The following is a 23637-nucleotide window of genomic DNA, read 5'->3' on the forward strand; positions in this document are numbered from 1 at the left end:
TGTGCTGTTACTCAATGTCTGGTCTTGTGCTTTTTTCATTTCTGGCCGTAGCGTAGCAGGGCGGGTCGAGGGGACGCCAGCAGCTCTGTGTCCCCAGCAAACCCCACTTTTGACCATTCCCTCTATGGTTAGCTTTGGTTCTGCAAGTAGAAGTGGTTCCCGTGTCGTGCTTGGTGCTTCCTGGCCCTGTGATGACATTCAGTGGTAGTGCATGAGAGTTTAATTCCGTCCGTCCGCTCCAGACTTTTCTTTTCTAGCGCTTGGCACCACGTGCTGGTGGAAGGAGCCGTAGGGAGGGAACAGAGGCGGTTCTGAGAGCCAAGAGAGCTCCTGAGATGCCTTCAACGTGCCTGAAATACCTCCTGCCACAGGGCACGTGCCAGCCCGGGCGCAGGGCGAGCCAGAAATCCAAAAATCAAAGTCGACCGCTTCTTTCCGGGTCTTTCCTTTCTCCTGCACCTCTGTGCCTCTGCTCTCCTCGCTTGGTCCTGCTCTTTTCCCAGTTCCTGGTAGCACTTCCTTCCCTTGGGGCTGGTCTGGAATGCTGCTGGGATGTTGTTCAGGGCTGGGGTGCTGCTCAGTGGTGGGATGCTGCTCAGTGGTGGGGTTCTGCTCCATGGTGGGATGCTGCTCCTCCATGGAATGCTGCTCCATGGTGGGACACAGCTCCATGGTGGGATGCTCCTTCAGGGTGGGGTTCTGTTCCATGGTAGGATGCTGTTCCTCCATGGAATGCTGCTCCTTGGTGGGATAGAGCTCCACGGTGGGATACAGCCTCATGGGGGGCTGCTGCTTCTCCATGGAATGCTGCTCCATGGTGGGACACTGCTCCTCCATGGAATGCTGCTCCTCCATGGAATGCTGCTCCATGGTAGGACACAGCTCCATGGTGGGATGCTCCTTCAGGGTGGGGTTCTGCTCCATGGTGGGATGCTGCTCCTCCATGGAATGCTGCTCCATGGTGGGATGCTACTCCAAAATGGAATGCTGCTCCTCCATGGAAGGCTGCTCCATGGTAGGACACAGCTCCATGGTGGGACACTGCTCCTCCATGGATTGCTGCTCCTTCATGAAATGCTGCTCCATGGTGGGATACAGTTCCATGGTGGGATACAGACTCATGGGGGGCTTCTGCTCCTCCATGGGATGCTGCTTCTCCATGAAATGCTGCTCTCTGGTGGGATACAGCTCCATGGTGGGATGCTGCTCCAAAATGGGATGCTGCTCCATGGTGGGATGCTGCTCCTCCATGGAATGCTGCTCCATGGTGGGATGCTGCTCCTCCATGGGATGCTGTCCTACCATGGGATTCTGCTCTCTGTTGGGATGTTCCTGCCCCTTCCTGCCCCCACCTCCCCTCCCGTTCCCGCTGCCCCCTCCCCACGTTGGGAAGGGCCAGGGGAGCAGCCCCGGGTGCCGTGGGGGTGCCCCCCATTCCCGGAGGTGCCTGATTCCCTGTTTACACACAGCCTGGGCTCCGTGCCAGGCTGGGCAGTTATTCCCAGGTCTCCTTCCTCTGCTCCCAGCTTTGGGGGGACACACATCACCTTTCTGGGCTCCTCCTCGAGTCCATATTTCTGTGGTTTGTCTCTCCTTTCTGCTGCTAAACACCTCCTGGCTCTCCCCTGCTCATCTGTCCTCCTGGGAAACTTTGGGAATCATCCCTTTGGGAACCATCACTTTGGGGAATCATAACGTGGGGATTTATGTACAGAATGAGCTGGGGGTCACAACGGGGTTTGGGGGTCGGTGGTGATCCCGCTGAACCAGTTCTGAATCAGGTGTGAGCTTTTGAAAATCCCCGTGGATCCAGGAGGGGAAAAGTCTTTAGGTACCTTTTTGGTAACTCTTTCTAGCCCGTTAAAAAAAAGTGTTTTTTGGTTTTTCTACCTTTTCATACTCTTTTTCTAATTCTTCTATGGAGAAGGCCAGTTCTTCTCACACTGGACTCCAAACTTTTGGCACCTGGGAATGTTTATAAGCCACGAGTAGCCTAGATGGTCCCAGCACCCCCCTAATTCCCCAATTTTGCTCTTTTTACTACAGCTCCCCTAGCTTAAGGATGAAGGGTGGATGAAGTGGTTTGCTCTGCAGCTGGTTTCACTCTTGGTGTTACCAGGCAGAGATGTAAAAACCCCATCCTGAGTTTTGTCTTTTCTTCTTTATCTGATTTATTGTCACAGAGAGTGAAGTGCAGCCGGTCTGACCCGGGGCTCCCACCCCACCCCTTCTCAAACACCTTCCCAAAAGTGGTTTGTAATAATTTTTTTAACGACTTGCCTATTTTACAACTCGAATTCTTAAAACCTTAGACAACAAAATAAACCTGCATGAATATGGGGGAGCGGGGAGGGGGAGATTTTGAACTAACCCAGACTATTCATTGAAGGTGTTTTACCTTGCTGGGCTTGATTTTTTCTGTTGGTTGTGGTGTTGCCATTGGTGTGCTGCCAGGTATTTCACCCCCAATATTTCTATTTACACAGATCTGCCTTTGTTAGCCAAGCAGAGATCGCCTGCCAAGGTTGTTTCCCCTCCTCACAACAAAAATATCACCCATCCCTCCATCCCCATGCTGGATTTCCAGCCTGGCCTCAAACGTCATTCCACTACCCCCAGGCTTTTAAAGAAAAAAAAAATAAATATCTGGAGTACTGGAAAAAAGGATTTTTATTGTCTGCAAAAGTTGCTGGTGGCAGTCTGTCCATGGCTTGCCACCCTGCCAGCAGCAGGATTTTGGGGAGGGGGTGGTTGTAGGCGAAAGCCAGTCGTGGTGTAGCGCATCCCCATCCCACATGGTCTGTGTACTCGTTGGAAATAAACTTTTGGATTTGTTTCAAGCCTTTTGGAGATGCTGCTCTGTGTGTGTGCCGACCCCTAGGGAGGTGGGATCCCATCCTGGTTGTGGCTGGATGCAGTTCCCAAGGGGTTCTCCCCGTCAGGAGGGTTCAGCAGGAGTTTTGGGGCTGGGCTTTCAGCAGCTTTTAGTTCAGCAGCTCAGGGGAGAACAGGCTGGTTCAGGGTGGGACATGGCTGCTTGCTCAGAAACTGAGAAACACCTAAAATTCCCTAAATTTCATTGTTCATCCCTTCTCCCCTCTTTTTCCTTTTTCTCCCAGCCCTGGCACTCAGCACAGGAATAAATCCAGAGGAGGCCATGGAGCTGCTCCAGGAGCTGGAGAATCCTGGATTGATGCTCTGTGAGAGCTGGGCGTGTTCACCTGGAGAAGGGAAAGCTCCAGGGAAACCTCAGAGCCCGTTCCAGGACCTGAAGGAACCTTCTAAAGAAGGACAGATTTTTACAGGGCCTGGAGTGACAGCAAAAAGGGTTTTCATCTAAAAGAGGGTTGATTCAGGCTCAGATATAAGGAAGAATTTTTTAATGGGAGGGTGGTGTGGCTCTGGCACAGGGTGTCCAGAGAAGCTGTGGCTGCCCCTGGATCCCTGGAAGTGTCCAAGACCAGGCTGGACAGGGCTTGGAACACCCTGGGATGGTGGAAAGTGTCCCTGTGAATGACATGGCATCAAACTGGATGTTTTTTAAGGTCCTTTCCAACCCAAACCATTCCAGGGTTCTGTGATTCCACGATTCTTCCTTGTTCTACTACCAAAACTCTTCCTGATCACAGAATCAAACATATTGTGCTCCTACCAAATTCCCCACATCCTGAATTTCCCCTCCAGTTTCACAGGACCTTCAGGGGTGAGTGTTTTTCCAGCAAAGCTGCTGGACACTTTTGCTGGCCACATTTTAAAGCTGCTTGGCCTCAGCTCATCCCTGTGGCCAGGAACCAGGTGTCCCTGTAGGTTCTGAAATAAAACCACCAGCAGCCAGCCCAGCAGGGATCTGTGCCAATATTCCAGTTTTTCCAAGCATCAACTCCCAGCTCCTCCATCCTTTTCCGTGTCTGTCAGAGCAGCTCCAAAGAAAAATGGTGTCACTGGGGAAGAAGTGATTTATTAAAAAATATGGACAAAAACTCTCTAACAGTTTAAAGTTAGAAAGTGTGTGTTTGTTGTGTGTGGGATCGCTCCCAAATCCACACCGCAGCTTCCAAGTGGTTTCAGAGTCTTTTTATCCATACAGGTATTGAATACCCAAAATACAAATACATATTCATCATTTTGGTACATCCCATTCCTCACTTTGTATGCTAATGACTCCAAAATCTATTCAGCATGGGTAGTTTGTTCCTTGAAATGGGTGGGTGTCCCTTTCATGGGGAGGGGTCCCAAAATGAGGAAGTCAATGAAGTCTTCCTCGTTCTGACCTTTCTACCTTTGCAATGCCAATATGACAAATGAACTCTTGGTAGAACTCCCATTGCTTGTCTTCAATTGGTTTCAGAACAGAGGAGGCCCACAATTGTCTTATGTTCCTAAAAGCTATTTGTCAGTCTCTATATTCTTCATTATAAACCCAGCTAACTAAACATTGTGCTGACAAACAATCAGTTATCAGCTAACTACTAACTCCTAACTTCATCAAGGCCTACTCATTTATTTTGATTAAATCTAGTAAGGCTCATTTCTAACTAAAACCTTAGCTCCTCAAAAATCTCTAAACTCCTTAAAATTTACATTTCAGAAGGAGCCAAGTCTCTCCTCGCCTGGCAGGCAGCTCAGCTGTTCCCTGGCCCCCTTCCATCCTCACCTCCCCAGGATTCGGCTCTGGAGCAGCATCTGCCGAGCAGGAGGAGGTGAGGAGAGCGTGGGCGAGATGCTGCTCCCCCTGCCCGGCTCCCTAATGAGAATAAACCCATCTGCACTAATTGCATTCATTAGCTGCGAGCCCAGCAGCTCGGCAGCTCATCTCCTGGGGATGGATTTGTGCCCTGAGCTCCTGCAGAGAGCCACCAGGGAATGGGGGGTGGAGGCAGGAGGGGTGGAGAGCTAGGAGAATCCCAGGCATGGTCTGGGGTCTCGTGTGGTGGAAAAGTCTCTCCTCCAACCCGAGCTTCCAAAGGAAAAACTCTGCAGCCTCTTGTTGTTTGGTCTCAAGGCAGTTTATTGCAAGTTATTGAAAAGATTTTCTTCTGGAGCTGCTGTGGTTTGCTCACAGCTCAGGCAGAGGCACACACACACCCTGACATCCTCTCTGACCCCGACTGCTTCTTCTCCCCCCGCCAGGGCTGCTGCTGTCTTTTATATGATATATTACATATTATATGTTTATAGTTTTTCCCCAATGCCTATTACCTATATTAAATGGTGCCTTTCTACTCTAAACCAATCTGTGAGTGCCAACATCACCATGAACATGGAGGGAAGGAAGAAGAAGGAGGAAGAACAGGATCAGCCCACTTTCCTCCATCTTAGAACTTCTGACCCCCATGTACAAAGTAAAACCCCCCCTGTACAATACTAAAAAAATTTCCCCTCTGTTTTGTAACTACTTCTACTATCCTATCTAACCCTTTTGACTGTTTGGTCCACCTTCAAAGTTGGTAACTCATTCCATGGCTCAAACCCAAAATCACAGCTGTTTCCAGCTGCCTGCCAGGGTCTCAAATGCTTCTGACCAGGGCCTGGATCCTCTAAAAATGTCTGAGGGACATTTTGAGTTCCACCAGAGAGCAGAGGTTTCACTGCCTCCATCCTCGTCACTCCTGGTTCTCCTGCTCCTGTGCTGAGTGCCAGGGCTGGGAGAAGAAGGAAAGAGAGGGGAGAAGGGATGGACAATGAAATTTAGGGAATTTTAGGTGTTTCTCAGTTTCTGAGCAAGCAGCCATGTCCCACCCTGAACCAGCCTATTCTCCCCTGAGCTGCTGAACTAAAAGCTACTGAAAGCCCAGCCCCAAAACTCCTGCTGAACCCTCCTGACGGGGAGAACCCCTTGGGAACTGCATCCAGCCACAAGCAGGATGTGACACCGTGGGCAAAGCTCCTTTTCTCCATGCTGGAGTCAATGTGCCTAGCTCCAGCTGTGGGGTGGGACAGGGATGCTCCCGCAGGAGCTGCAGCCACAGGCCAAGGGGTAACAGGTTCTAACGGGAAGAGTGGAAGTTTAGGGTGGAAATGTGGAATTTTTGGCCGGGAGGGTGGTGGCACAGGGTGCCCAGGGAAGCTGTGGCTGCTCCTGGATCTCTGGAAGTGCCCAAGGCCAGGTTGGACAGGGCTTGGGTCGCTGTCGAGGCAGGACGGGAATGAAGACGCTCTGGCCCCGCCCCTCGCTCTGGCCCCGCCCCTCGCTCTGGCCACGCCCCTCGCTCTGGCCACGCCCCCGCTCTGGCCCCGCCCCCTCCGCCGCGTCCATACCCAAAGCAGCGCGGCCACTTCCCCTCCCGGCAGCCCGTTCCGCTCTCCGATTGGTCGAAGCGACCGCCGCTCAGCGCGCTGGCCAATGAGCGAGCAGAACGCCGCGCGGGGGGCGGGCGTTCCCGTCCTTCCGGCCCGTGCGGGGCCGTCAGCGCGGCCTGAGCGGGGCCGGCACCGGGATCGGGATCGGGAGCGGGACTGGGACCGGGATCGGCACCGGGATCGGGCTCGGCACCGGGATCGCGGCTGGCTCCGGGAGCGGGACCATGTTCCGCCGCAAGCTCTCGGCACTCGACTACCACAACCCCGGCGGCTTCAACTGCAGGGGTGAGGGGCTGGGGGGGGCTGGACCGGGATTGGGGTTGGGATTGGGATGGGAATGGAATGGAATGGGATGGGTATGGGGTTGGGATAGGGATGGGATTGGAATGAAATGGGATTGGGATTTTAACGGGATGGGGATGAAATTGCGATTGGATTGGAATGGGATGGGGATGGGATTTGGATTGGGATTGGGAGGGGATGGGATTGGGATTGGAATGGGATTTGGATTGGAATTGGATTGTGATGGGATTGGATTGGGGTTAGGACTGGAATGGGATAGGGATGGGATGGGGATGGGATGGAGTTGGGTTTGGAATTGTAATAGGATAGGGGTGGGATTGGGATTGGAATGGAATAGGATGGGGATTGGAATGGGATGGAATTAGGTTTGGGATTGGAATAGGATAGGGATGGGATTGGGATTGGATTGGAATAGGGTGGGGATGGGATAGGATTGGAATGGGATGGGGATGGGATTTGGATTGGGATTGGGAGGGGATGGGATTGGAATTGGAATGGGATTGGATTGGGATTTGGACTGGAATGGGATAGGGATGAGGATGGGATGCAATTGGCCTTGGGATGGGATTGGGATTGAAATGGAATAGGATGAGGATGGGATTGGGATGGGATTGGAATAGGTTGGGGATTGGATTGGAATGGGATGGGGATGGGATGGAATTGGGTTTGGAATTGGAATAGGATAGGGACGGGATTGGGATTGGATTGGGATTGGAATGGAATAGGATGAGGATGGGATTGGGATGGGGATGGGATTGGAATGGGATTGGGGTGGAATGGGATTGGGATTGGGATTGGGATTGGAATGGAATTGGGGGTGGGATTAGATTTGGATTCAGACTGGAATGGGATGGGGATGGGATTGGGTTTGGGATTGGGATTGGGATGGAATAGGATGAGGATTGGATTGGAATAGGATGGGGATCGGATTGGATTGGGATTGGTATGGGGTTGGAATGGGATGGGGATGGGGTTGGATTGGATTGGGATTGGGACGGGTTAGATTGGGATTCAGACTGGAATGGGATGGGGATGGAATGGGATTGGGTTTGGGATTGGGATTGGAATGGAATAGGATGAGGATGGGATTGGGATGGGATTGGAATGGGATGGGTATCGGATCGGATTGGATCGGGATCGGAATGGGATGGGATTGGAATGGGATGGGTATCGGATCGGATTGGATTGGGATCGGAATGGGATGGGATTGGAATGGGATGGGGATCGGATCGGATTGGATCGGGATCGGAATGGGATGGGATTGGAGTGGGATGGGGATCGGATCGGATTGGACTGGGATGGGATTGGGGTGGGGAAGGTCCCTTCCCAGCAAACCCTTCCGTGATTCCGTGGCCGAAGCTCGTCCGGGATGCCCGGCCGCGCTCTGGGGCGCGGTGGCCCCGGAGCTGTCCCCTCCTGTGGCCCCCCAGCTGCTCCATGAGCCGCCTTCTCCCGCTTTTCTCCCGGAATTACTGCCCCAAACCCCCCGGGGCCGCCGATGCTCCTCCCCAGAGGAGCCCCCCAGCTTTGCCCTGAGCCAGGACAGCACCGCAGGCTGGGAACTGCAATTCCAGCCTCAAAAAACGGGATTTTGGGTCAAAAGGAGTCAGCGGGGAATGGGGAAATGGGCATAAATAAAGAATATTTATGCTGGTTTTTTGGCAGGATGAATGCTGCATGTGTCGTGCTTGTGCTGGAAGCTCAAAAAAAGGGGTTTTAACTCAAAAAGAGTTAGAAATTCAAATTCTCTGTTGTTTTTTCACCTCTGTTTCTGTGCTCCTTGAGTTATAATTATATTCCCAATAAAAGTAATAAGTAGGCTGATGCCTTTAATAAGGTCAGTCAGCTGAAAAATGAAAAACACTCTGGGTTGATTTTTGGTCAGAGAATGCACAATTTAGTGGGTTTTTAATGTATATTATATATAGGGGGGTTTTATATATAGATATATATACATTTATAACCCATTAAAAGATATATATTTATAAATATATGATAACTAAAATAAATAGATACTAACTAAATATATATATTGTAAACATAACTATTATGAATATATATGTTATAAATCGATACTAACTAATAAATATATGTTAACTATATATGTACCCACTAAATATATATATTTATAACCCACTAAAAGATATCTATTTATAAATATATACTAACTAAAACAAATATATAGTAACTAAATATATGTGTATTATAAATATATAAATAATGTAATATAAATACAGCTCTATTGTATATATGTAAATATAAATATACAATAAATATTATAGTTATGTACTAACTAAATATATATTATAAATATATAAATATATAGGGGGGTTTTATATAGAGATATATATTTATAACCCACTAAAATATATATGTTTATAAATATATTATAACTAAAATAAATATATACTAACTAAATATATACATTATAAATATAACTATTATGAATATATATGTTGTAAGTATATAAATATATAAAATATATTATAAATATATCACTATACTATCTGTACATACTAAAAATATATATTTATAAATATATACTAACGAAAATAAACATACTAACGAAAATAAACATATACTAACTAAATATATATTATATGAATAATATTGTAAATATAACTATATTGTAAATATAGATATATCATCTTTATTATAAATATATCAATATATATTAAATATCTATTATAAATATACTAATAATATATATTATAAATTTAGTTATTATAAATATATTATATATATTATTAATATATAAATATATACTAACTGTATATCCCCACTAAATATATATATTTATAGCCCACTAAAATATACATTTATAAATATATACTAACTAAAATAAATATATACTAACTGAATGTGTAATATAAATATACAAATAAAATATACTATAAATATAATAATATAAATATATATTATATATTATAAATATATAAATGTTTAATAACTATATATATATATGCCCCCACTAAATAAATATATTTATAGCCCACTAAATAGATGTTTTGTGGCGGTTTAATAGTTATTTATTTAAGCATATAAATAAATATTCTAATAAATATTGTTGGATTTGAATGGGAAAAGTGCTCAGAGGCATCAAGATTTGTATGAATCAGATGAAAACCTAAGATAAATTTTGAATTCCTGTTGTTTTTTTTTTTCTCCCTCCTGCCCTCAGATGAAACCGAGTTCAGGAATTTCATTGTGTGGCTGGAGGACCAGAAAATCCGACACTACAAAATCGAGGACCGGGGCAACCTGAGGAACATCCACAGCGAGGAGTGGCCCAAATCCTTCGAGAAGGTATTTCCTTGCTCTGACACCTCACAGCTGCTGTGGCACACCAGGAGCTCTGCCTTACTGCATTCCTGGGAATTTCAGTGTATTATTGAAGACAAACTGGGCGACTTGATGGGGCAATTTTCTGCATAGTTTTCCCTCAGCTTTGTTTGTTTAATAGGTGGAGTATCCATCCTAATCTGATTTTTTTTTTTTTTTTTTTTGCCTGATTTGATTCAGCTCTTGAAGCAGAAAGAGGACTGGCTGCAAATAAACACGTTTTTTTTCTGCAAGTAAACACATTTTTTTCTGCAAATAAACACATTTTTTTCTGCAAATAAACACATTTTTTCCTGCATTACTGCTCCTCCTGTACCAAAAGGAGGTGCATGAGGCTCCTGCAGGCCTTGCCATCTTGTGGGAAAAGCTCATCCCTGCTCCTCCTGCCTTTCCAGATGGATTTTCTGCATCCAGATGGATTTTCTGCATCCAGATGGACTCTGGGTCATCTCTGAGCACTTGCAGCCACCACAAAGCTCTTGAGCTTTTCCTCTTGCTTGCCATTTCCCTGCTCTGTAATTCCCACTGCCCTCTTATTCCAATTTTTTTTTATTCCTGCACACTCTTGCTTTGCTCACTGCTCAGGGGGAACCTGAATTATTCCAAAATCCTGTAGGTAAATGGGAATTATTGGAATTCCTGGCAGCTGGTGCTGTTGTGGTGTGTTTTCTGGCTTGGGGAGAGTGTCCTTTCCATCATTTCCAGGAAATTCCTGCTTTTTTGCCCCTGCCTTCCTTTTCCCAGCTGTGTGGCACTCCTGTCCCTGCAGCAAAGGGATGTGACAGAATGGCACCATGTCCTGGTTTTTGGGAGCCTTGGCAGCAGCAAGGGCTGGATCTCGTGGTCTGGACAGAACCTCAGCCTGGTTTTGTCCTCTCTTGTTGTACAAAATCCCTAAAAAAGGGAAAATTACTCCAGGGAATCCTCTGGGTCTGGGGAAGCCTTAGGTGGTTTCATTCCAGGTGGGAAAGCTTTGTTCCAATTTGTTCCCCCTTGCCTTGTTCCATCTGCTCTGTGACATGAGCAGAGAGCAAACCAAGGGCATTTTGGTGCTGTCTGGCAATAAAAAAACATTAATTAAAAATAAAATTCCATTATTAGGTGTCAGACTTGGGCTAGAGGTGGATTGGGACACTCCAACATGGATTGGATGCCACAGCAGGAATTTCACAGTGACACCTCTTGTTAATTAATATTTTCTGTGGGGAAGTGACAACAGTTCTGTGCTCCCAACTGATTCAACCACCAAAATCCATTTGTTTTCTCTTTTTTTTTGTTTTGTTTTTTTGCTCCCCAGTATATGAAAGATGTGAACTGTCCCTTCAAAATACAGGAACGACAGGAAACAGTGGATTGGCTTCTTGGCTTGGCTGTGAGGCTGGAGTATGGAGATAATGGTATGAGGGGAATCCTCAAAATGGGAGGGGAGTGGGGGATTCTGACTCATTTCACACAATCCCAGCATGGTTTGGGTTGGATGGGACCTCAAAGATCCACGGGCAGGGACACCTTCCACTATCCCAAGTGGCTCCAACCAGGTTTTGGACACTTCCAGGGATCCAGGGGCAGCCACAGCTGCTCTGGGCACCTCTGCCCACCCTGCCAGCCAGGAATTCCTTCCCTTTGGTTGGAGGAGCTTTGCAGCATTCCCACTGTGGGGTCACTTCCTCTGTTCCCTGGATCCATTCCACATTCCATTTACCTTGGAGACAGTTCCACCTGCAACCTTTATTGCCAAAGCTGTGCTGTCCCTGTGTTTTGGGACAGCTCCATCACTGTCCAGCCTTCCTGGGAGCCTTGCTACAGCTGGGAATTTCTTGGCAAAGAGTAAAATGTGTCTCCTCCTTGAAGCCCTCCTGTATTGTATTGCTGGTTTTTCTGGAGAGTCACAGAGAGGTTTGGATTGAGAGGAAGCTGTAAAGACCTTCCAGTCCAACCCCTCTGGCAGGGCCAGCCAGGCCAGGTCGCTCCCAGTCCCACCCAGCCTGACCTGGAACACTTCCACCAAGGATGTCCTGCACTTCTGCAGGTGCTTCAGGTAGAGCTTCAGCAAGTCAGGGTTTTCCTTCAGCTTGGAGAGCAGCTTGGAGGTCTTGCAGGAACATCCATCCTTCCTGACACGTCTCTGGAAGACACAGGGTGACAGGGACAGGGGCGCCTCAGGCCTCTCCTGGGCTGCCCCAGGGAGCAGCTTGTGTGGGAGCCCTGGAATGCTTTGGGTTGGAAGGTCCCTAAAACCCATCTCATTCCAACCCCAGGACTGCTAACCCTGTCCTGGTGTTCCCCACAGTGCTCAGGACCCAGCTCTGCCTGCTGGGGCTGGGCACAGTCTGGGAAGTCCCTTCCTTGTCCCCATGGCCCCCTGGCACCCCTCCCTCACCTTCCTCCAGCAGATCCTGATTTTCCTGCTGAGGAAAACCCCCAGGAGCAGCAGGCACAGGGCTGGGATGCTCCAGTAAAGCACCTCTGGCATGGTGATGCCCCTGTGGGCACTGCCCTTCTTCTCCAGCTCCAGAGGGGGCACATCCCACACCAGGGTGGCCCAGGAGGGTGGGCAGGAGCGGGAGGAGCTGTCAGGGTAGAAACAGCTGAGCCCAAAAGCCACCAACAGGAGCTGCTCCAGGCTGGGCATCCTGCTGGGATCCTGCTCAGGCCATCCCTGTCTGGCACCTGGATCTCTGCAGCGTGGGGACAGGAGCTGTCACACCCACTGTGTCACCAAATGTGCTGTGATGTCACAACGCCCTTGCACACACCCAGTGCCATGGGCAGGGACACCTTCCCCTGCATAAATTCACACTGCTTTTATGTTTTTCATCAAAATCAGACAGGGTCAAAAGTATATTTCACTTCTTTAAAAAGATAAAGCACAATTTCAAGTGCTCGTTTCCACCCCATGCTCAGAGGAGCTGTTTCTTTTCAGCTCCCACAGGACTGGAGCAGCATATTTGCATTTGTTATTTTATTTTGTTTCTGGATAGAGCCAATCCCATTGTAGATATTTGCCCCCTTCTCCCTGTGGGATTGCCTTTATGAGAACTTCCTCTGAAGTGTATTAAATGTTTTATATTTAGTACTACATTTATTCAGAGAAGTTATTTTTACACCCCCCCCTTTTTTTTTTCTTTTTCTTTTTTTTTTTTTAACAAGGAGGGGATGTGGAACACTTGGGAACTAGGACAAAGTTATGAAAAAGTGGAGTTTTAATTTCCCCAAGTCACAGCAGCTCCATCTCCTTGTGGAGAGTGTGGGAATACAAATGTGATTACTGGTGGCAAAATAACAACAGCCAAAGTGCTGCTTTTCCCTTGCCTTTAATTCCTGCAGGCTGAGCTCTGCCCAGGGCAGGGATGGGATACAAATACCTGTGATGGGATTCTCAGTCCCTCATGATGGGCAAAATGAGCTGCCTGTTCCTTGGAATTGTGTGAAAAAGGAGGAGTTCAGGAGCTTTCATCGTCCAAAGGCTTGGAAAACGCCAGTGTGGGCTGTGAACCAAACCCTGAGCTGGAAATGTTCCATTTGCTCATCAGGACCAACATCATCCCCCAGTTCTTGATCCCTGCTCGAGGCAGAGGGCCCTGGCAGTGGAACTGAGGGATTTTAGAAGTGGCAGATCTGGGAGATGCAGCTTGTGTGCTGAGTCTTTGCTTCTTTTTTGCCAGGGTTGGGATTAAATTGTGAGATTGGGATGCCTCAGGTTTTAGCTTTTATATTTTTCAGGTTCTGTGCTGCTTTAGTGTGTGGGTCTGGACTCCAGATCAGGGGATGCTGAGCTCTGTGCACAGAGCAGGGACACAAAACAATTCCTGCTCCAGCTGGGCACCAAGGACAAATGATCCAAACCTCAGCCCAGGAGCACAAACAGCGTGGGCTGGAGAGAGAAAAACAAGCAGGGTGGGACTGATGGGCTGGAGCTGGAATGGGACAATGAACTCCAAGGTGCCAATGGAGCAGAACTGATCCCAGGGAGAGCCCCTGTGAGCAGTTGTCCATTTTGTGTCCATTTTGGGTTGTGCTGCCCAAGGTGGATCCATTGAGGCCTCTTAATAAATCCCTGCTTTATTCTTTAACTCCACCCAGTCTCTGTTTTAGGGCAGCCTTCTCAAGGCATCATGGCATTTCTTGTTGGAACTCAAAATAAGCAGATGTTTATTTTTTCTAATCAATGTTAGTCTCACAGACCCTGAGTTCTGCAGCACTTCACTCCAACAATCTAAAAATGGAGCCCCATCTCTCTCTCTCTCTACGAGGCCTTTCAAGGACAAACTGTCCAATTAAGAAATGACACCTCAATTATTTTCACTTTTAACCCAATAACCAACCACCCCTGCCTGCAATGAGGACTTTTTTATCCAATTACACAAAACCACCCAAACCCATGGAGAAGAAGGGGAAGAAGGATCAGCCTCCGCCCTAAAACCTCCATCTTGCTTTGTATCTATTGCTATATTCTAAACCCTTAAACTCTGAGTTTTCCACCCTGTGATATCACACACTTCCATTCAGACTCCACCCCCACAATCCCAGCTCTGCCATTCCATTCTGGAAGCTTCTCCACGGCCTCAGGTCAATGCAGAGTTCTCCTGGGGGTCAGAGTCTGTCAGCACAGAAAGTCTGAAATTCTCAATAACCAAATTTCCAGCACTTCTGAACAAGTGCTCTTCCGTAATGAAGAGCATCCTGCCCTGTGGAAAAGTGTGGAAGCTCTGAGGCTGCTCCTGGAACCTCTCTGCAGCTGGGAGCTCTTGGAGCACCTCACAGGAGTGGCAACTTTTGGTATCATTAACGGGGAGCACCAAAATCCCAGTTTATAAACCCAGAAATCTCAGTTTATAACCCCACAAAGCACTTGGGCAACCACCACACCCCAAAAATCCAGCTGTAACACCTCAGCTCCTCGCTAAACTTTTGAGTTAGTTCTTTTTGCTGTTGGTGCTGATGATTTTTGTCTTTGCCTCCTTGTTTTGCAGCTGATAAGTACAAGGATTCCACCCCTGATGGTGCTAAAAATGCTGACAACACAGCAAAAAATGCAGAGCCACTGATTAACCTGGATGGTGAGTGTGTCACAAGCTCCTACATGGGATGTGCTCCATGGCCTGTGTGTTCCTCAGTTGGTTAATCCTGTGATGTAGATTTTTTTAAGCCCCATTTAAAGCTTTAGGATCTGAACGTTTGCATGAACAGCTTTGCTCTGTAAATCAAAATTACTTGTTTTAAGAGCAAGATGCCTTCAAAAATAAAAATATCCAAGGAAACATGATGGCATGCTGGTTACTTCCATGCTGTCAGGATTTTCTTGTTGGCTCAGTCTTCTCCAGCTGTTCTGTCATAATATAAATTTCATTTTCTTTTCCTGGTAGGCACAGACAAAATAAATGGAAGTGCTGGGAAAGAGCTGCTAAAATCAACCCTACATCTTCCAAGTGTTTTTCCATTCCTCCATCTCCAAAAAGGCAGGGATTGATCCTGCCCTCACCAGCAGCAGGGATAAAAAGATATAAAATAATAAAAATGTACAAAGAATGTACAGAATACAATATCTGCCTGTAATTTGCTTTATTTTCAAGCACTTCACCTGGCTGTGTAGCCCAATGCTGATTCCTCTGCAGCCAAATTGTTTCCTCGCTGCTTGGAATAATGGAATTAAGGTTGGAAAAGCCCTCTAAGGTAACTGAGCCCAACAATTAACCCAGCACTGCCACATTCACCACTAATTAATGTCCCCAGCTGCCACATCCTTGTTTTTTGAACACTTCAGGGGGAATTGCTCTTGTACATCCTTAAGAGCAATCCAATGCCATGGAGTCAGGGAGCCAGTTCTGCTTGCTGGAATCAGTGAAACCAAACTAAATTATCATTTATTTTTAATGATAATCTTTATTTTTTTCCAGTGAATAATCCTGATTTCAAGGCCGGAGTGATGGCTTTGGCTAATCTGCTTCAGATCCAGAGACATGATGATTACTTGGTGATGCTCAAGGTGAGTTTCCCACTTTCCCTCATTTTTCCTCAATTTTTCCTCATTTTTCCCCTCATTTTTTCCTTCTTTTCCCCAGTGCCTGGTGTGTGTTCATAGCTTGAGGTGTAGTTACTGATAAACATGTATTTTTAGGCAAAGATAGGGAAAAAGTACCCCAAATCCATGTCTTTTCAAGCAGATAAGAACACAATTCTTGGAAATTCCTGCAGGGAAAATTACCCTGGTAAACAATTTTAGCTGAATTCCTTAAGGAACATCCACAAAGGAGAAGATCCTTTTCCAGTGCTAGAAATTAAGAGAAACTCGAAAATTTAAAAGTTAAGATGCCAAAGATATTTTAAACAACATCCAAGGGAGGAGCCACTGTTAAAAGTTTCTTTTTTATTTTTGTCCTATGAACTGTTTACTCCTTGTCATTATTTAATTTAGTTTTGGCACCTAATTAGTACTTTTAAGTGCACTAAATTAGCTGATTAATTTTCTAAACCATATTTTTTATGCCTTGAAGGAAATTTCTGATGGAACTCTACATAGATTTGGGGTCAAGCCCATACTGTATTTTTTTAAATAAAAAATACATTATTGATGAGAGTATAAAATCCCAAGTTTGTACTTGATCATGTCATGCTATGGGAATAAGCTTGGTTTTGTTTGGCATTAAAATAAAAGTATTTCACTGAAAAAAAAAAAACCATAAAGTTCTGTTCATGACAATAGTTGTGACATTTGCAAAACTTATTTTGGAGATACCAAAAGCTGTGGGTATTGAAGTTTATTTAGTGAAAGTCTGAAAATCTTGGAAAACATCATGGTAACCTGGTTTCTTAAGGAATTCTCAGCCTGCAGTTATTCCATCCTTTTTTTTTTTTTCCTTCTTTTTTTTCTACTTTCTCTTCCCAAAATACCCTTCTCCAATCTTTAAGGAGCATGGAAATCTCATACCCCCCACCAAAAAACACTCAAAACCCCACAAAAATCAGTGAAAAGGGATATCAGGTAGGGAGAGGAGACCTGGGTGTGGTGATACTGAGGATCTGCAGCATGAATGAGCTCTGCTCTTATCAAAATTCCTTCAGATCTTCTCTGAAGGAAACTCTAGAGGATTTAGAATTCTGCATAAATGTGGTTTTATTTCCACATCTCTTTTTTTCAGACAGATCTGGGCAAAACCAGCCTGAATTTTCTTGCTTTTAATTCCAGCGAGAGTGGATTCCTGCAGTGAAAATTCACGTTCCTGGAACAATGCAAAGCTGGTTTTGGGGTTGAGATGATGATATTAGAAGGTGTCAGTCAAACTCTCCAATTCTCCCCCACAATAAGCAGGTTTGCAGGGAATTTCTGATCCCTATCCAGCCTTGGACACTCAGGAGTGGATGTTTTGGGAGAGCCAGAGGGTGCAGGCACACCACAGACATCTGGCTAGGGGGAGCAGAGATTTAAATCTCATTTTCTTCATTTAAACCCGGCAAGTTGATCAGAAAACATCTGTGGGACACGGTTGGATATTTCCTCATGCCAAAGGCACTTGGAATTCTCTTCCACAGGGTCTGGTTTCACTGCTGGAATTAAACTCCCCATCAAACCATCCCTTTGTCCAGGCCACTTCCTTCAGTGACAGATTTCTACAAGTATTTAAGTGACAACTTTTCTGGTATCAGCTCAACTTTAATCATGACCAAAACTGGGAGAAATGCTGGGCGAGAAGCACGGAGCTGCTTCTGTCACTTTTGGCTGCTCATCAGGGAGAGTCTGAGCAATGTGTTTGACAGAGCCAGTTCTTTCCTGTGGAAATCTGCCTGCATGGTATTCCTGCAGTTATTTTTGGAGGCATTTGGAGCTGTAGGTATCAGTAACTGATAGCTCTGATAGGATTTCACCCCATGTGCTGGAGCCAGGGAGAACAGATGAGCACCAGGATTGTCAAAGTCAAGGCTGCTCTTGTTCCCAAGGCTAAAATTAATTCCTTTCTGCTCTCAGCCTTTTCCAAGCCTGCCTGGGAAGCCTTGCTCCAGGTTTCTCTGCATGTGGGAGGTGGTTCAGCACTTCCTAAAAGATGCTGGCAGCAGCATTTCCTTCCCAAGGCAGCATTTCCATCCCAAGGCAGGATTTCCATCCCAAAGCAGCATTCCTATCCCAAGGCAGGATTTCCTTCCCAAAGCAGCATTCCTGTCCCAAGGCAGGATTTCCATCCCAAAGCAGCATTCCTGTCCCAAGGCAGGATTTCCATCCCAAAGCAGCATTTCCATCCCAAGGCAGCCTTTCCATCCCAAAGCAGTATTTCCATCCCAAGGCAGGATTTCCATCCCAAGGCAGGATTTCCTTCCCAGAGAAGCAACATTGCTGCAGAGTTAAAAAGTGTGAGAACTCAGGAAAAGAAGCTTGGTGCTGCTGCCTTGGGATTGTGATCAGCTCATTTTGGAATCATGGAATTGTTTAGGTTGGAAAAGACCTTGAAAATACCGAGCCCAGCCATTGCCAGCGCTGCCACGTGTCCCCAAGTGCCACACGCACACAGCTTTGAAATCCCTCCAGGGATGGGGATTCCACCACTGTGAAACCCTTTCCAGTTGCCTGTCTACCATTCCCAGGAAGAAATTTTCCCTGATATCCAACCTAAACCTCCCCTGGCACAGCTTGAGGCCATTTCCTCTTGTCCTGGTTCTCATTCTCTGCCAGGAGATCCCAACCCCCTCCTGGCTCCTCCCTCCTGTCACCCTCCTGAGCCTCCTTTTCTCCAGGCTAAAAATCCCAAGCTTTCCAGGCTATTCCTTTTATTTTGCAGCTTCTGTCCCAGGAGTGGCAGGAATTGATGGTGTGAAATCAATGTCCATGTCACTTCTGGTTCTCTCACCTGGGTGAGCTCCTGCATGCCAAGATTATTCCTAAATGGAAAGATTTAATGGCTGGAAGAGTTAAAAAGAAAAAACTCACAAAACTGGGTTTGAGGTTACAATTTTGGCTCTTTTTCTCTTGGAATTGCTGAGAAATGCCTCAAGACATGAATTAATTGCTGTCCCCTTTCCATGTTTTTTTTTTTTCCCAGGCAATTCGGATTCTGGTTCAGGAACGCCTGACACAGGATGCCATAGCCAAAGCCAGCCAGTCCAAGGAGGTTTGTACCCATGGCCAGGCTTAATTATTCCACATTAATTAATGAAGATAAAAGCTCTGTCCCCTCAGTCAAAACCACTTCTGTTGCAACACTTCCTTTGGGAGGATGGTGGAAGCTTCATTTATCCCAACCATGCTGATTCCAGCAGGTCTGGGGGATTATGGAGAGCAGGACACAAAGCTGGTTTTGTTCCATGGGAATACAAATACACCTGTGTGAGAAATCATGGAAAAGCTCTTCCCTGAGTTTTTTTCCAGAGGATTATCCTGACTGTTCAGTGCAGCAGGCCTATAGTATGAGGAGAAATGCATGACCTGGCTTTTTCTTTGAATTAGCAGCATTGGCTGTGTAAAGAATTTGAAATATTCCTTTTTTGGAGTGTTTTGCTTCATGTGGACACCTCATACGTGTTCAAGGAATGGGATGTTGGAAATCCAGCTCCTCCCTCCTCTCCTCCCCCCAAAAAAAAAGGAGCAGTGAAGGAATTTCTGCCCTTAAACTCAACATTTTTGCAGAATTCTTTGCTCACCACGAGCTGTCTGTTGGGAAGGTGTTCCAGGGGATGTCTGTGGGTTTTTAGTTTGGGATTTCCTCATTCCAGATCTCTGCAGCATTTGGGGGAAGGCTGGGAAAGGCAGCCTCACCTGCCCTCGGGTGTCTGAGTAGGAGTGTCCCTGCTAAAACAGCTGGATCTGCTCAGAGAGCCCAAATTCCTTCCTTTTTTTGGCAGCTGCTCACAACAATCCATTATTAATTAGTTAAATTATTTATTTATCAAATCTTTGGACCTGTAAATCCATAAAACTGTCCAAAGAGCAGGAAAACAGCTGAGCTGAGCCTGTTGTCTTCATTTCAGGTTCTGTAATGTTAATAAAAAGCAGCTTTTCGTTGTTGTTTTCATAGCTGCACAGCTGGGATCAAAATGAGATTTTCTTGGAGCAACAGGGAGTTGTTTTATTTTTTTTCTGCCAGGGAATTGTTAATTTCTGATAGATCTTCAAAGCATCAGCAGGGCTGAGATGCCTCTGTCTGGGAGATAACCTGGGAGGGTTTTTTCCTTAGGAATGCCACATTCCAAGGCGTGTGGAGAAAAGGGAGTGGTGAGAAGCAGGAAAATCTGTGCCAGGAGGGACCATCAACATCTTCGTGTGCCAGGGGAAAAAAAAAAAAAAAAAGGAAATCTATTCAAAGCAGACAGGATGGCTGGGTTGGAAATTAAAAAAAAAAAAAAAAAAAGAGGAAAATGAGATTCATTCTTCAGGTTTTTGGCTGATTTGTAAATAGGCACATTTTTGTGCAGCATTCATAAATCAGGTTTGTAGGGAATGAGGCTGGGAATGAAGTTGTGTGTGCAGTTCCTGATGTAAAGGTGCTCTTTTTTTTTTTTTAGTTTATTCCCTGTTTGAAGGATCATGATCTTATTTTAGGATGGGCTGAGGGGATTCCAAAGGCAGCTTCCCAAAAAGGATCAGACTCAGGGAGTGTGGGAAGAAGGGAGGGTAAGGAATTTCCTGCTGCCAGGTGGCACTGGGGGAACCTTGGGCAATTCTTCCACAAAGAACCGGGGGGGGGAAAAAAAGAGAAAAAAATCACAATTTTTCCTCAGAAACACCCCAGGCTGGCAAGGACCTTAAGTGTAAAGCTCAGTTCTTTAAAAAAAGCCCATATAGGAAGTCTGATATTTCTGGAATCTTTCTGAAGTGGTTTTAGTGGCATTTTGATCACCAGTTTCAACAGTGGAGATGGATTTTTAAGATTGCAGTTGAATGTGGATTTTACTATAAAGGCCATGGAAAAACCCCACTTTTTGCAAATGAGTTGCAGCCAACAGTTTGTGTTTAATGTGTATTTTGATCAGCTCAGATTCTTTTTTTTTCCCATGTGTATAAAATCCTTTAAAGTAAATTTTCACTGTCTTTAAAAAAAAGCTTTACAGCCCCATCCCTGCAGAAATTAACAGTATTGAACTCTGATGTTTTTGTTGTGCAAGATGCAAGGCTTTTGGCAAATGTTGAAAAAACTTACTGAGGGTAATAAAAGCAAAATCTGGGGTTTGGAATGTTTAATTTTAAGTGCATGTTGAAGCTCCCTGAGTAATGATTTAGTGTGACCATTCCTCTGCAGCTGGACAGGGCAAAGGAAACTGAGCAACGCTTAGAAATGACCACTAATAAATTTTGCCTGGGAGTGTTTTCATAGAGAAAATGGAATATTTCGCTTTATTCCTAAGCTTAACACTTGAGCAGATGCTCCCGGGGATATTGTGAGCTCAGCAAAACTTGATTACAGAGAATTTCTGCAGCTCTTTGCAGTCAGCCCCTGCTCAAAGCCTGGCAGCTGTTGAAAGGCAGGAGTTTCTAAGAAAGCCCAGTTTTGTTTTCCTGGGAAGCTGCTGCCTTGGGTGATGGCTCCCAGTCCTGCTGTTGGCCTTTTAAGGATTGAATGCAGGCACTGTGTATCCACTGAGGGATTCTTGAGCAGGAAGATTTTTCTGTAATAATCCTCCGGGTTTGGTGTCTCAGGACACAGAGGGAGTTGTTGAATCAACTTTTCAAGCTTTTCACACATTTCTGTCTAAGCAAAACCTCTATTTTCTCCCCTAGTTAGCTGCTGTTGTACTTGATTTTATTTACCAGACATCTAAAATGACATTTTTAACAGGTTTTTTTTTCCCCTTTTCCAGGGGCTGCCTGTTGCTCTGGAAAAGCACATTCTTGGATTTGACACGGGAGGTGAGCACTGCTCTTAATGTGACTTTTAAATGGGAATGTTTGCCTTTGACAGAGTTATTACTGTCAAATGCAGAGCTGATGTGGACAGTAAAAAACCCTCCAGTGGAAAGAATTCCTCCCTCCCAGCTGGTTATTTATGAGCATCCCTGAGCACTTTGGGTTTGGAACAGCAAAGCCTAAATCCAGTCTGGTTGGAATCTTGTTTAAATCCCAACTTTTAATGCAGCCCAAGGAATGCATCCTGCTGTTTGTAAATCCTGCTGCTACCAGCAGAGGACAGCTGTGCTGCTTTCCTGAAATCCCATCCAGGAAGCTCAGCCTGGTGGATTATTGATTGATAAACCTGATGGATCACTGATAAACCTGATGGATTATTGATAAACCTGATGGATTATTGATAAGGAACAGCCACCCAGGTGACCTGGGGCTCCACAGGCTTCACTTCTGCTCCTTGTCACTTAAATCAATGTTTGGAATGTTTCACACCAGCCTTGCAGTGGGAGGTTGGAATGAGATGATCCTTAAGGTCCTTCCAGCCCAACCCAGTCTTTTGTGTTTTTAATGGATTATTTTTATTTATTTTCATTGTAATGTGGACATTTTAAATTAATACGTTATTTTATATAAGTATATATTGTTATATTTTTATTATATTTAAGTTTTTATTTATTTTGTATGATTATATTTTTGTTATAAATTTTTTATTGTTTTATTAAGATCTATTTTTATTTATATAATGTATATATATACTTCTAATTATAGAAGTATACCTTTATGATGTTTTTTATTTGTATATTTTATTTTTTAATTAATTTAAGCTTTTTAGAGGTTGCAAGTTAAATTTTTTTGTCCTTATGGAAGGTTTTTTGGGGTGTTGTGCTTTGAGTTTTTTCAGTTTCTTTTTGTTTTCTTGCGGGTTTGGGGTTTTTTTGTTGTTTTTTTAGGGGGGGGGAATTTTTTTTTGTTTGATTTGGTTTAGTTTGGCATCAGGATTTCCTTCCCAAGGCAGCATTTCCTTCCCAAGGCAGCATTTCCATCCCAAGGCAGCATGGATCACCGCTTTTAACAGCGGAGATGGATTTTTAAGATTGCAGTTGAACGTGGATTTTACTATCATGGCCATAGAAAAAACCCACTTTTTGCAAATGAGTTGCAGCCAACAGTTTGTGTTTAATGTGTATTTTGGGCTTGTTTTTTATGGTTTTTTTACTATTAAAATAATTTCTGTGGTTCCCTCATTCCCTGGGGCTGCAGGGTGGTGGGGAAGGTTTGGAGGCCACCCCATCCCTGCCCAGCAGCCGGGAACGTCGTCCTCCGTTCCCATCCTGGAAACCACCAGCAGGCACAACATTCAGGGTGCTAAAACTTCCTTAAATCCCTCCTGGGAGCTGAAAATGATGGATAAACCCGTGGCTAACTGCAGTTCCTCTCCGTGCCCCTCCCCAGATGCTGTCATCAACGAAGCTGCCCAAATCCTGCGCTTGCTGCACATCGAGGAGCTGCGGGAGCTGCAGACCAAAATCAACGAGGCCATCGTGGCCGTGCAGGCCATCATTGCTGACCCCAAGACTGACCACAGACTGGGGAAGGTGGGGAGATGAAGAGAGAAGAGCTCCCAGCCCTCCCGGGTGTGCTTGGTGCAATTAGGAGCGGATCCTCTCTGGCACGCGGCTCGAAACGAGATTAATTTGCCTGTTTGGGAAAGAAAACAGGAAATTGGATTCTGACTTCTGATGACTTACCAGATTTTTCTTTAAATAAATGACATCGAGGGAAACAGATTGTTCTGATGAGCTCTGAGTTGGCAAATAGGACTTTTTTTTTTGTGTGTGTGTGTGTCTTTTTCATTGTGTTTGGCTTTG

The 23637-nt window shown here is 45.6% G+C and overlaps 1 protein-coding gene across 1 annotated transcript; it reads left to right on the plus strand.

Moving 5' to 3' along the window:
• The first annotated feature begins 6427 nt into the window (after positions 1-6427).
• On the plus strand, positions 6428-23552 carry RTRAF (RNA transcription, translation and transport factor). Its single transcript, XM_021538448.3, has 8 exons — positions 6428-6585; positions 9785-9909; positions 11243-11342; positions 14919-15005; positions 15843-15931; positions 18975-19043; positions 21727-21775; positions 23222-23552. The coding sequence occupies exons 1-8, from the start codon at positions 6525-6527 to the stop codon at positions 23374-23376; spliced, it is 735 nt and encodes a 244-aa protein (XP_021394123.1). The 5' UTR covers positions 6428-6524; the 3' UTR covers positions 23377-23552.
• Positions 23553-23637: the final 85 nt, after the last annotated feature.

This window comes from Lonchura striata, chromosome 6 (genome assembly GCF_046129695.1).
Source record: "Lonchura striata isolate bLonStr1 chromosome 6, bLonStr1.mat, whole genome shotgun sequence".
NCBI lineage: Eukaryota > Metazoa > Chordata > Aves > Passeriformes > Estrildidae > Lonchura > Lonchura striata.

Excerpts from the sequence above, each read along its gene's own strand:
- RTRAF (XM_021538448.3), top strand. The coding sequence starts at position 6,525 with ATGTTCCGCCGCAAGCTCTCGGCACTCGACTACCACAACCCCGGCGGC. Across the intron at positions 6,586-9,784 it reads CGGCGGCTTCAACTGCAGGG|ATGAAACCGAGTTCAGGAAT; the intron begins GTGAGGGGCTGG and ends TCCTGCCCTCAG. Across the intron at positions 15,006-15,842 it reads GCCACTGATTAACCTGGATG|TGAATAATCCTGATTTCAAG; the intron begins GTGAGTGTGTCA and ends ATTTTTTTCCAG.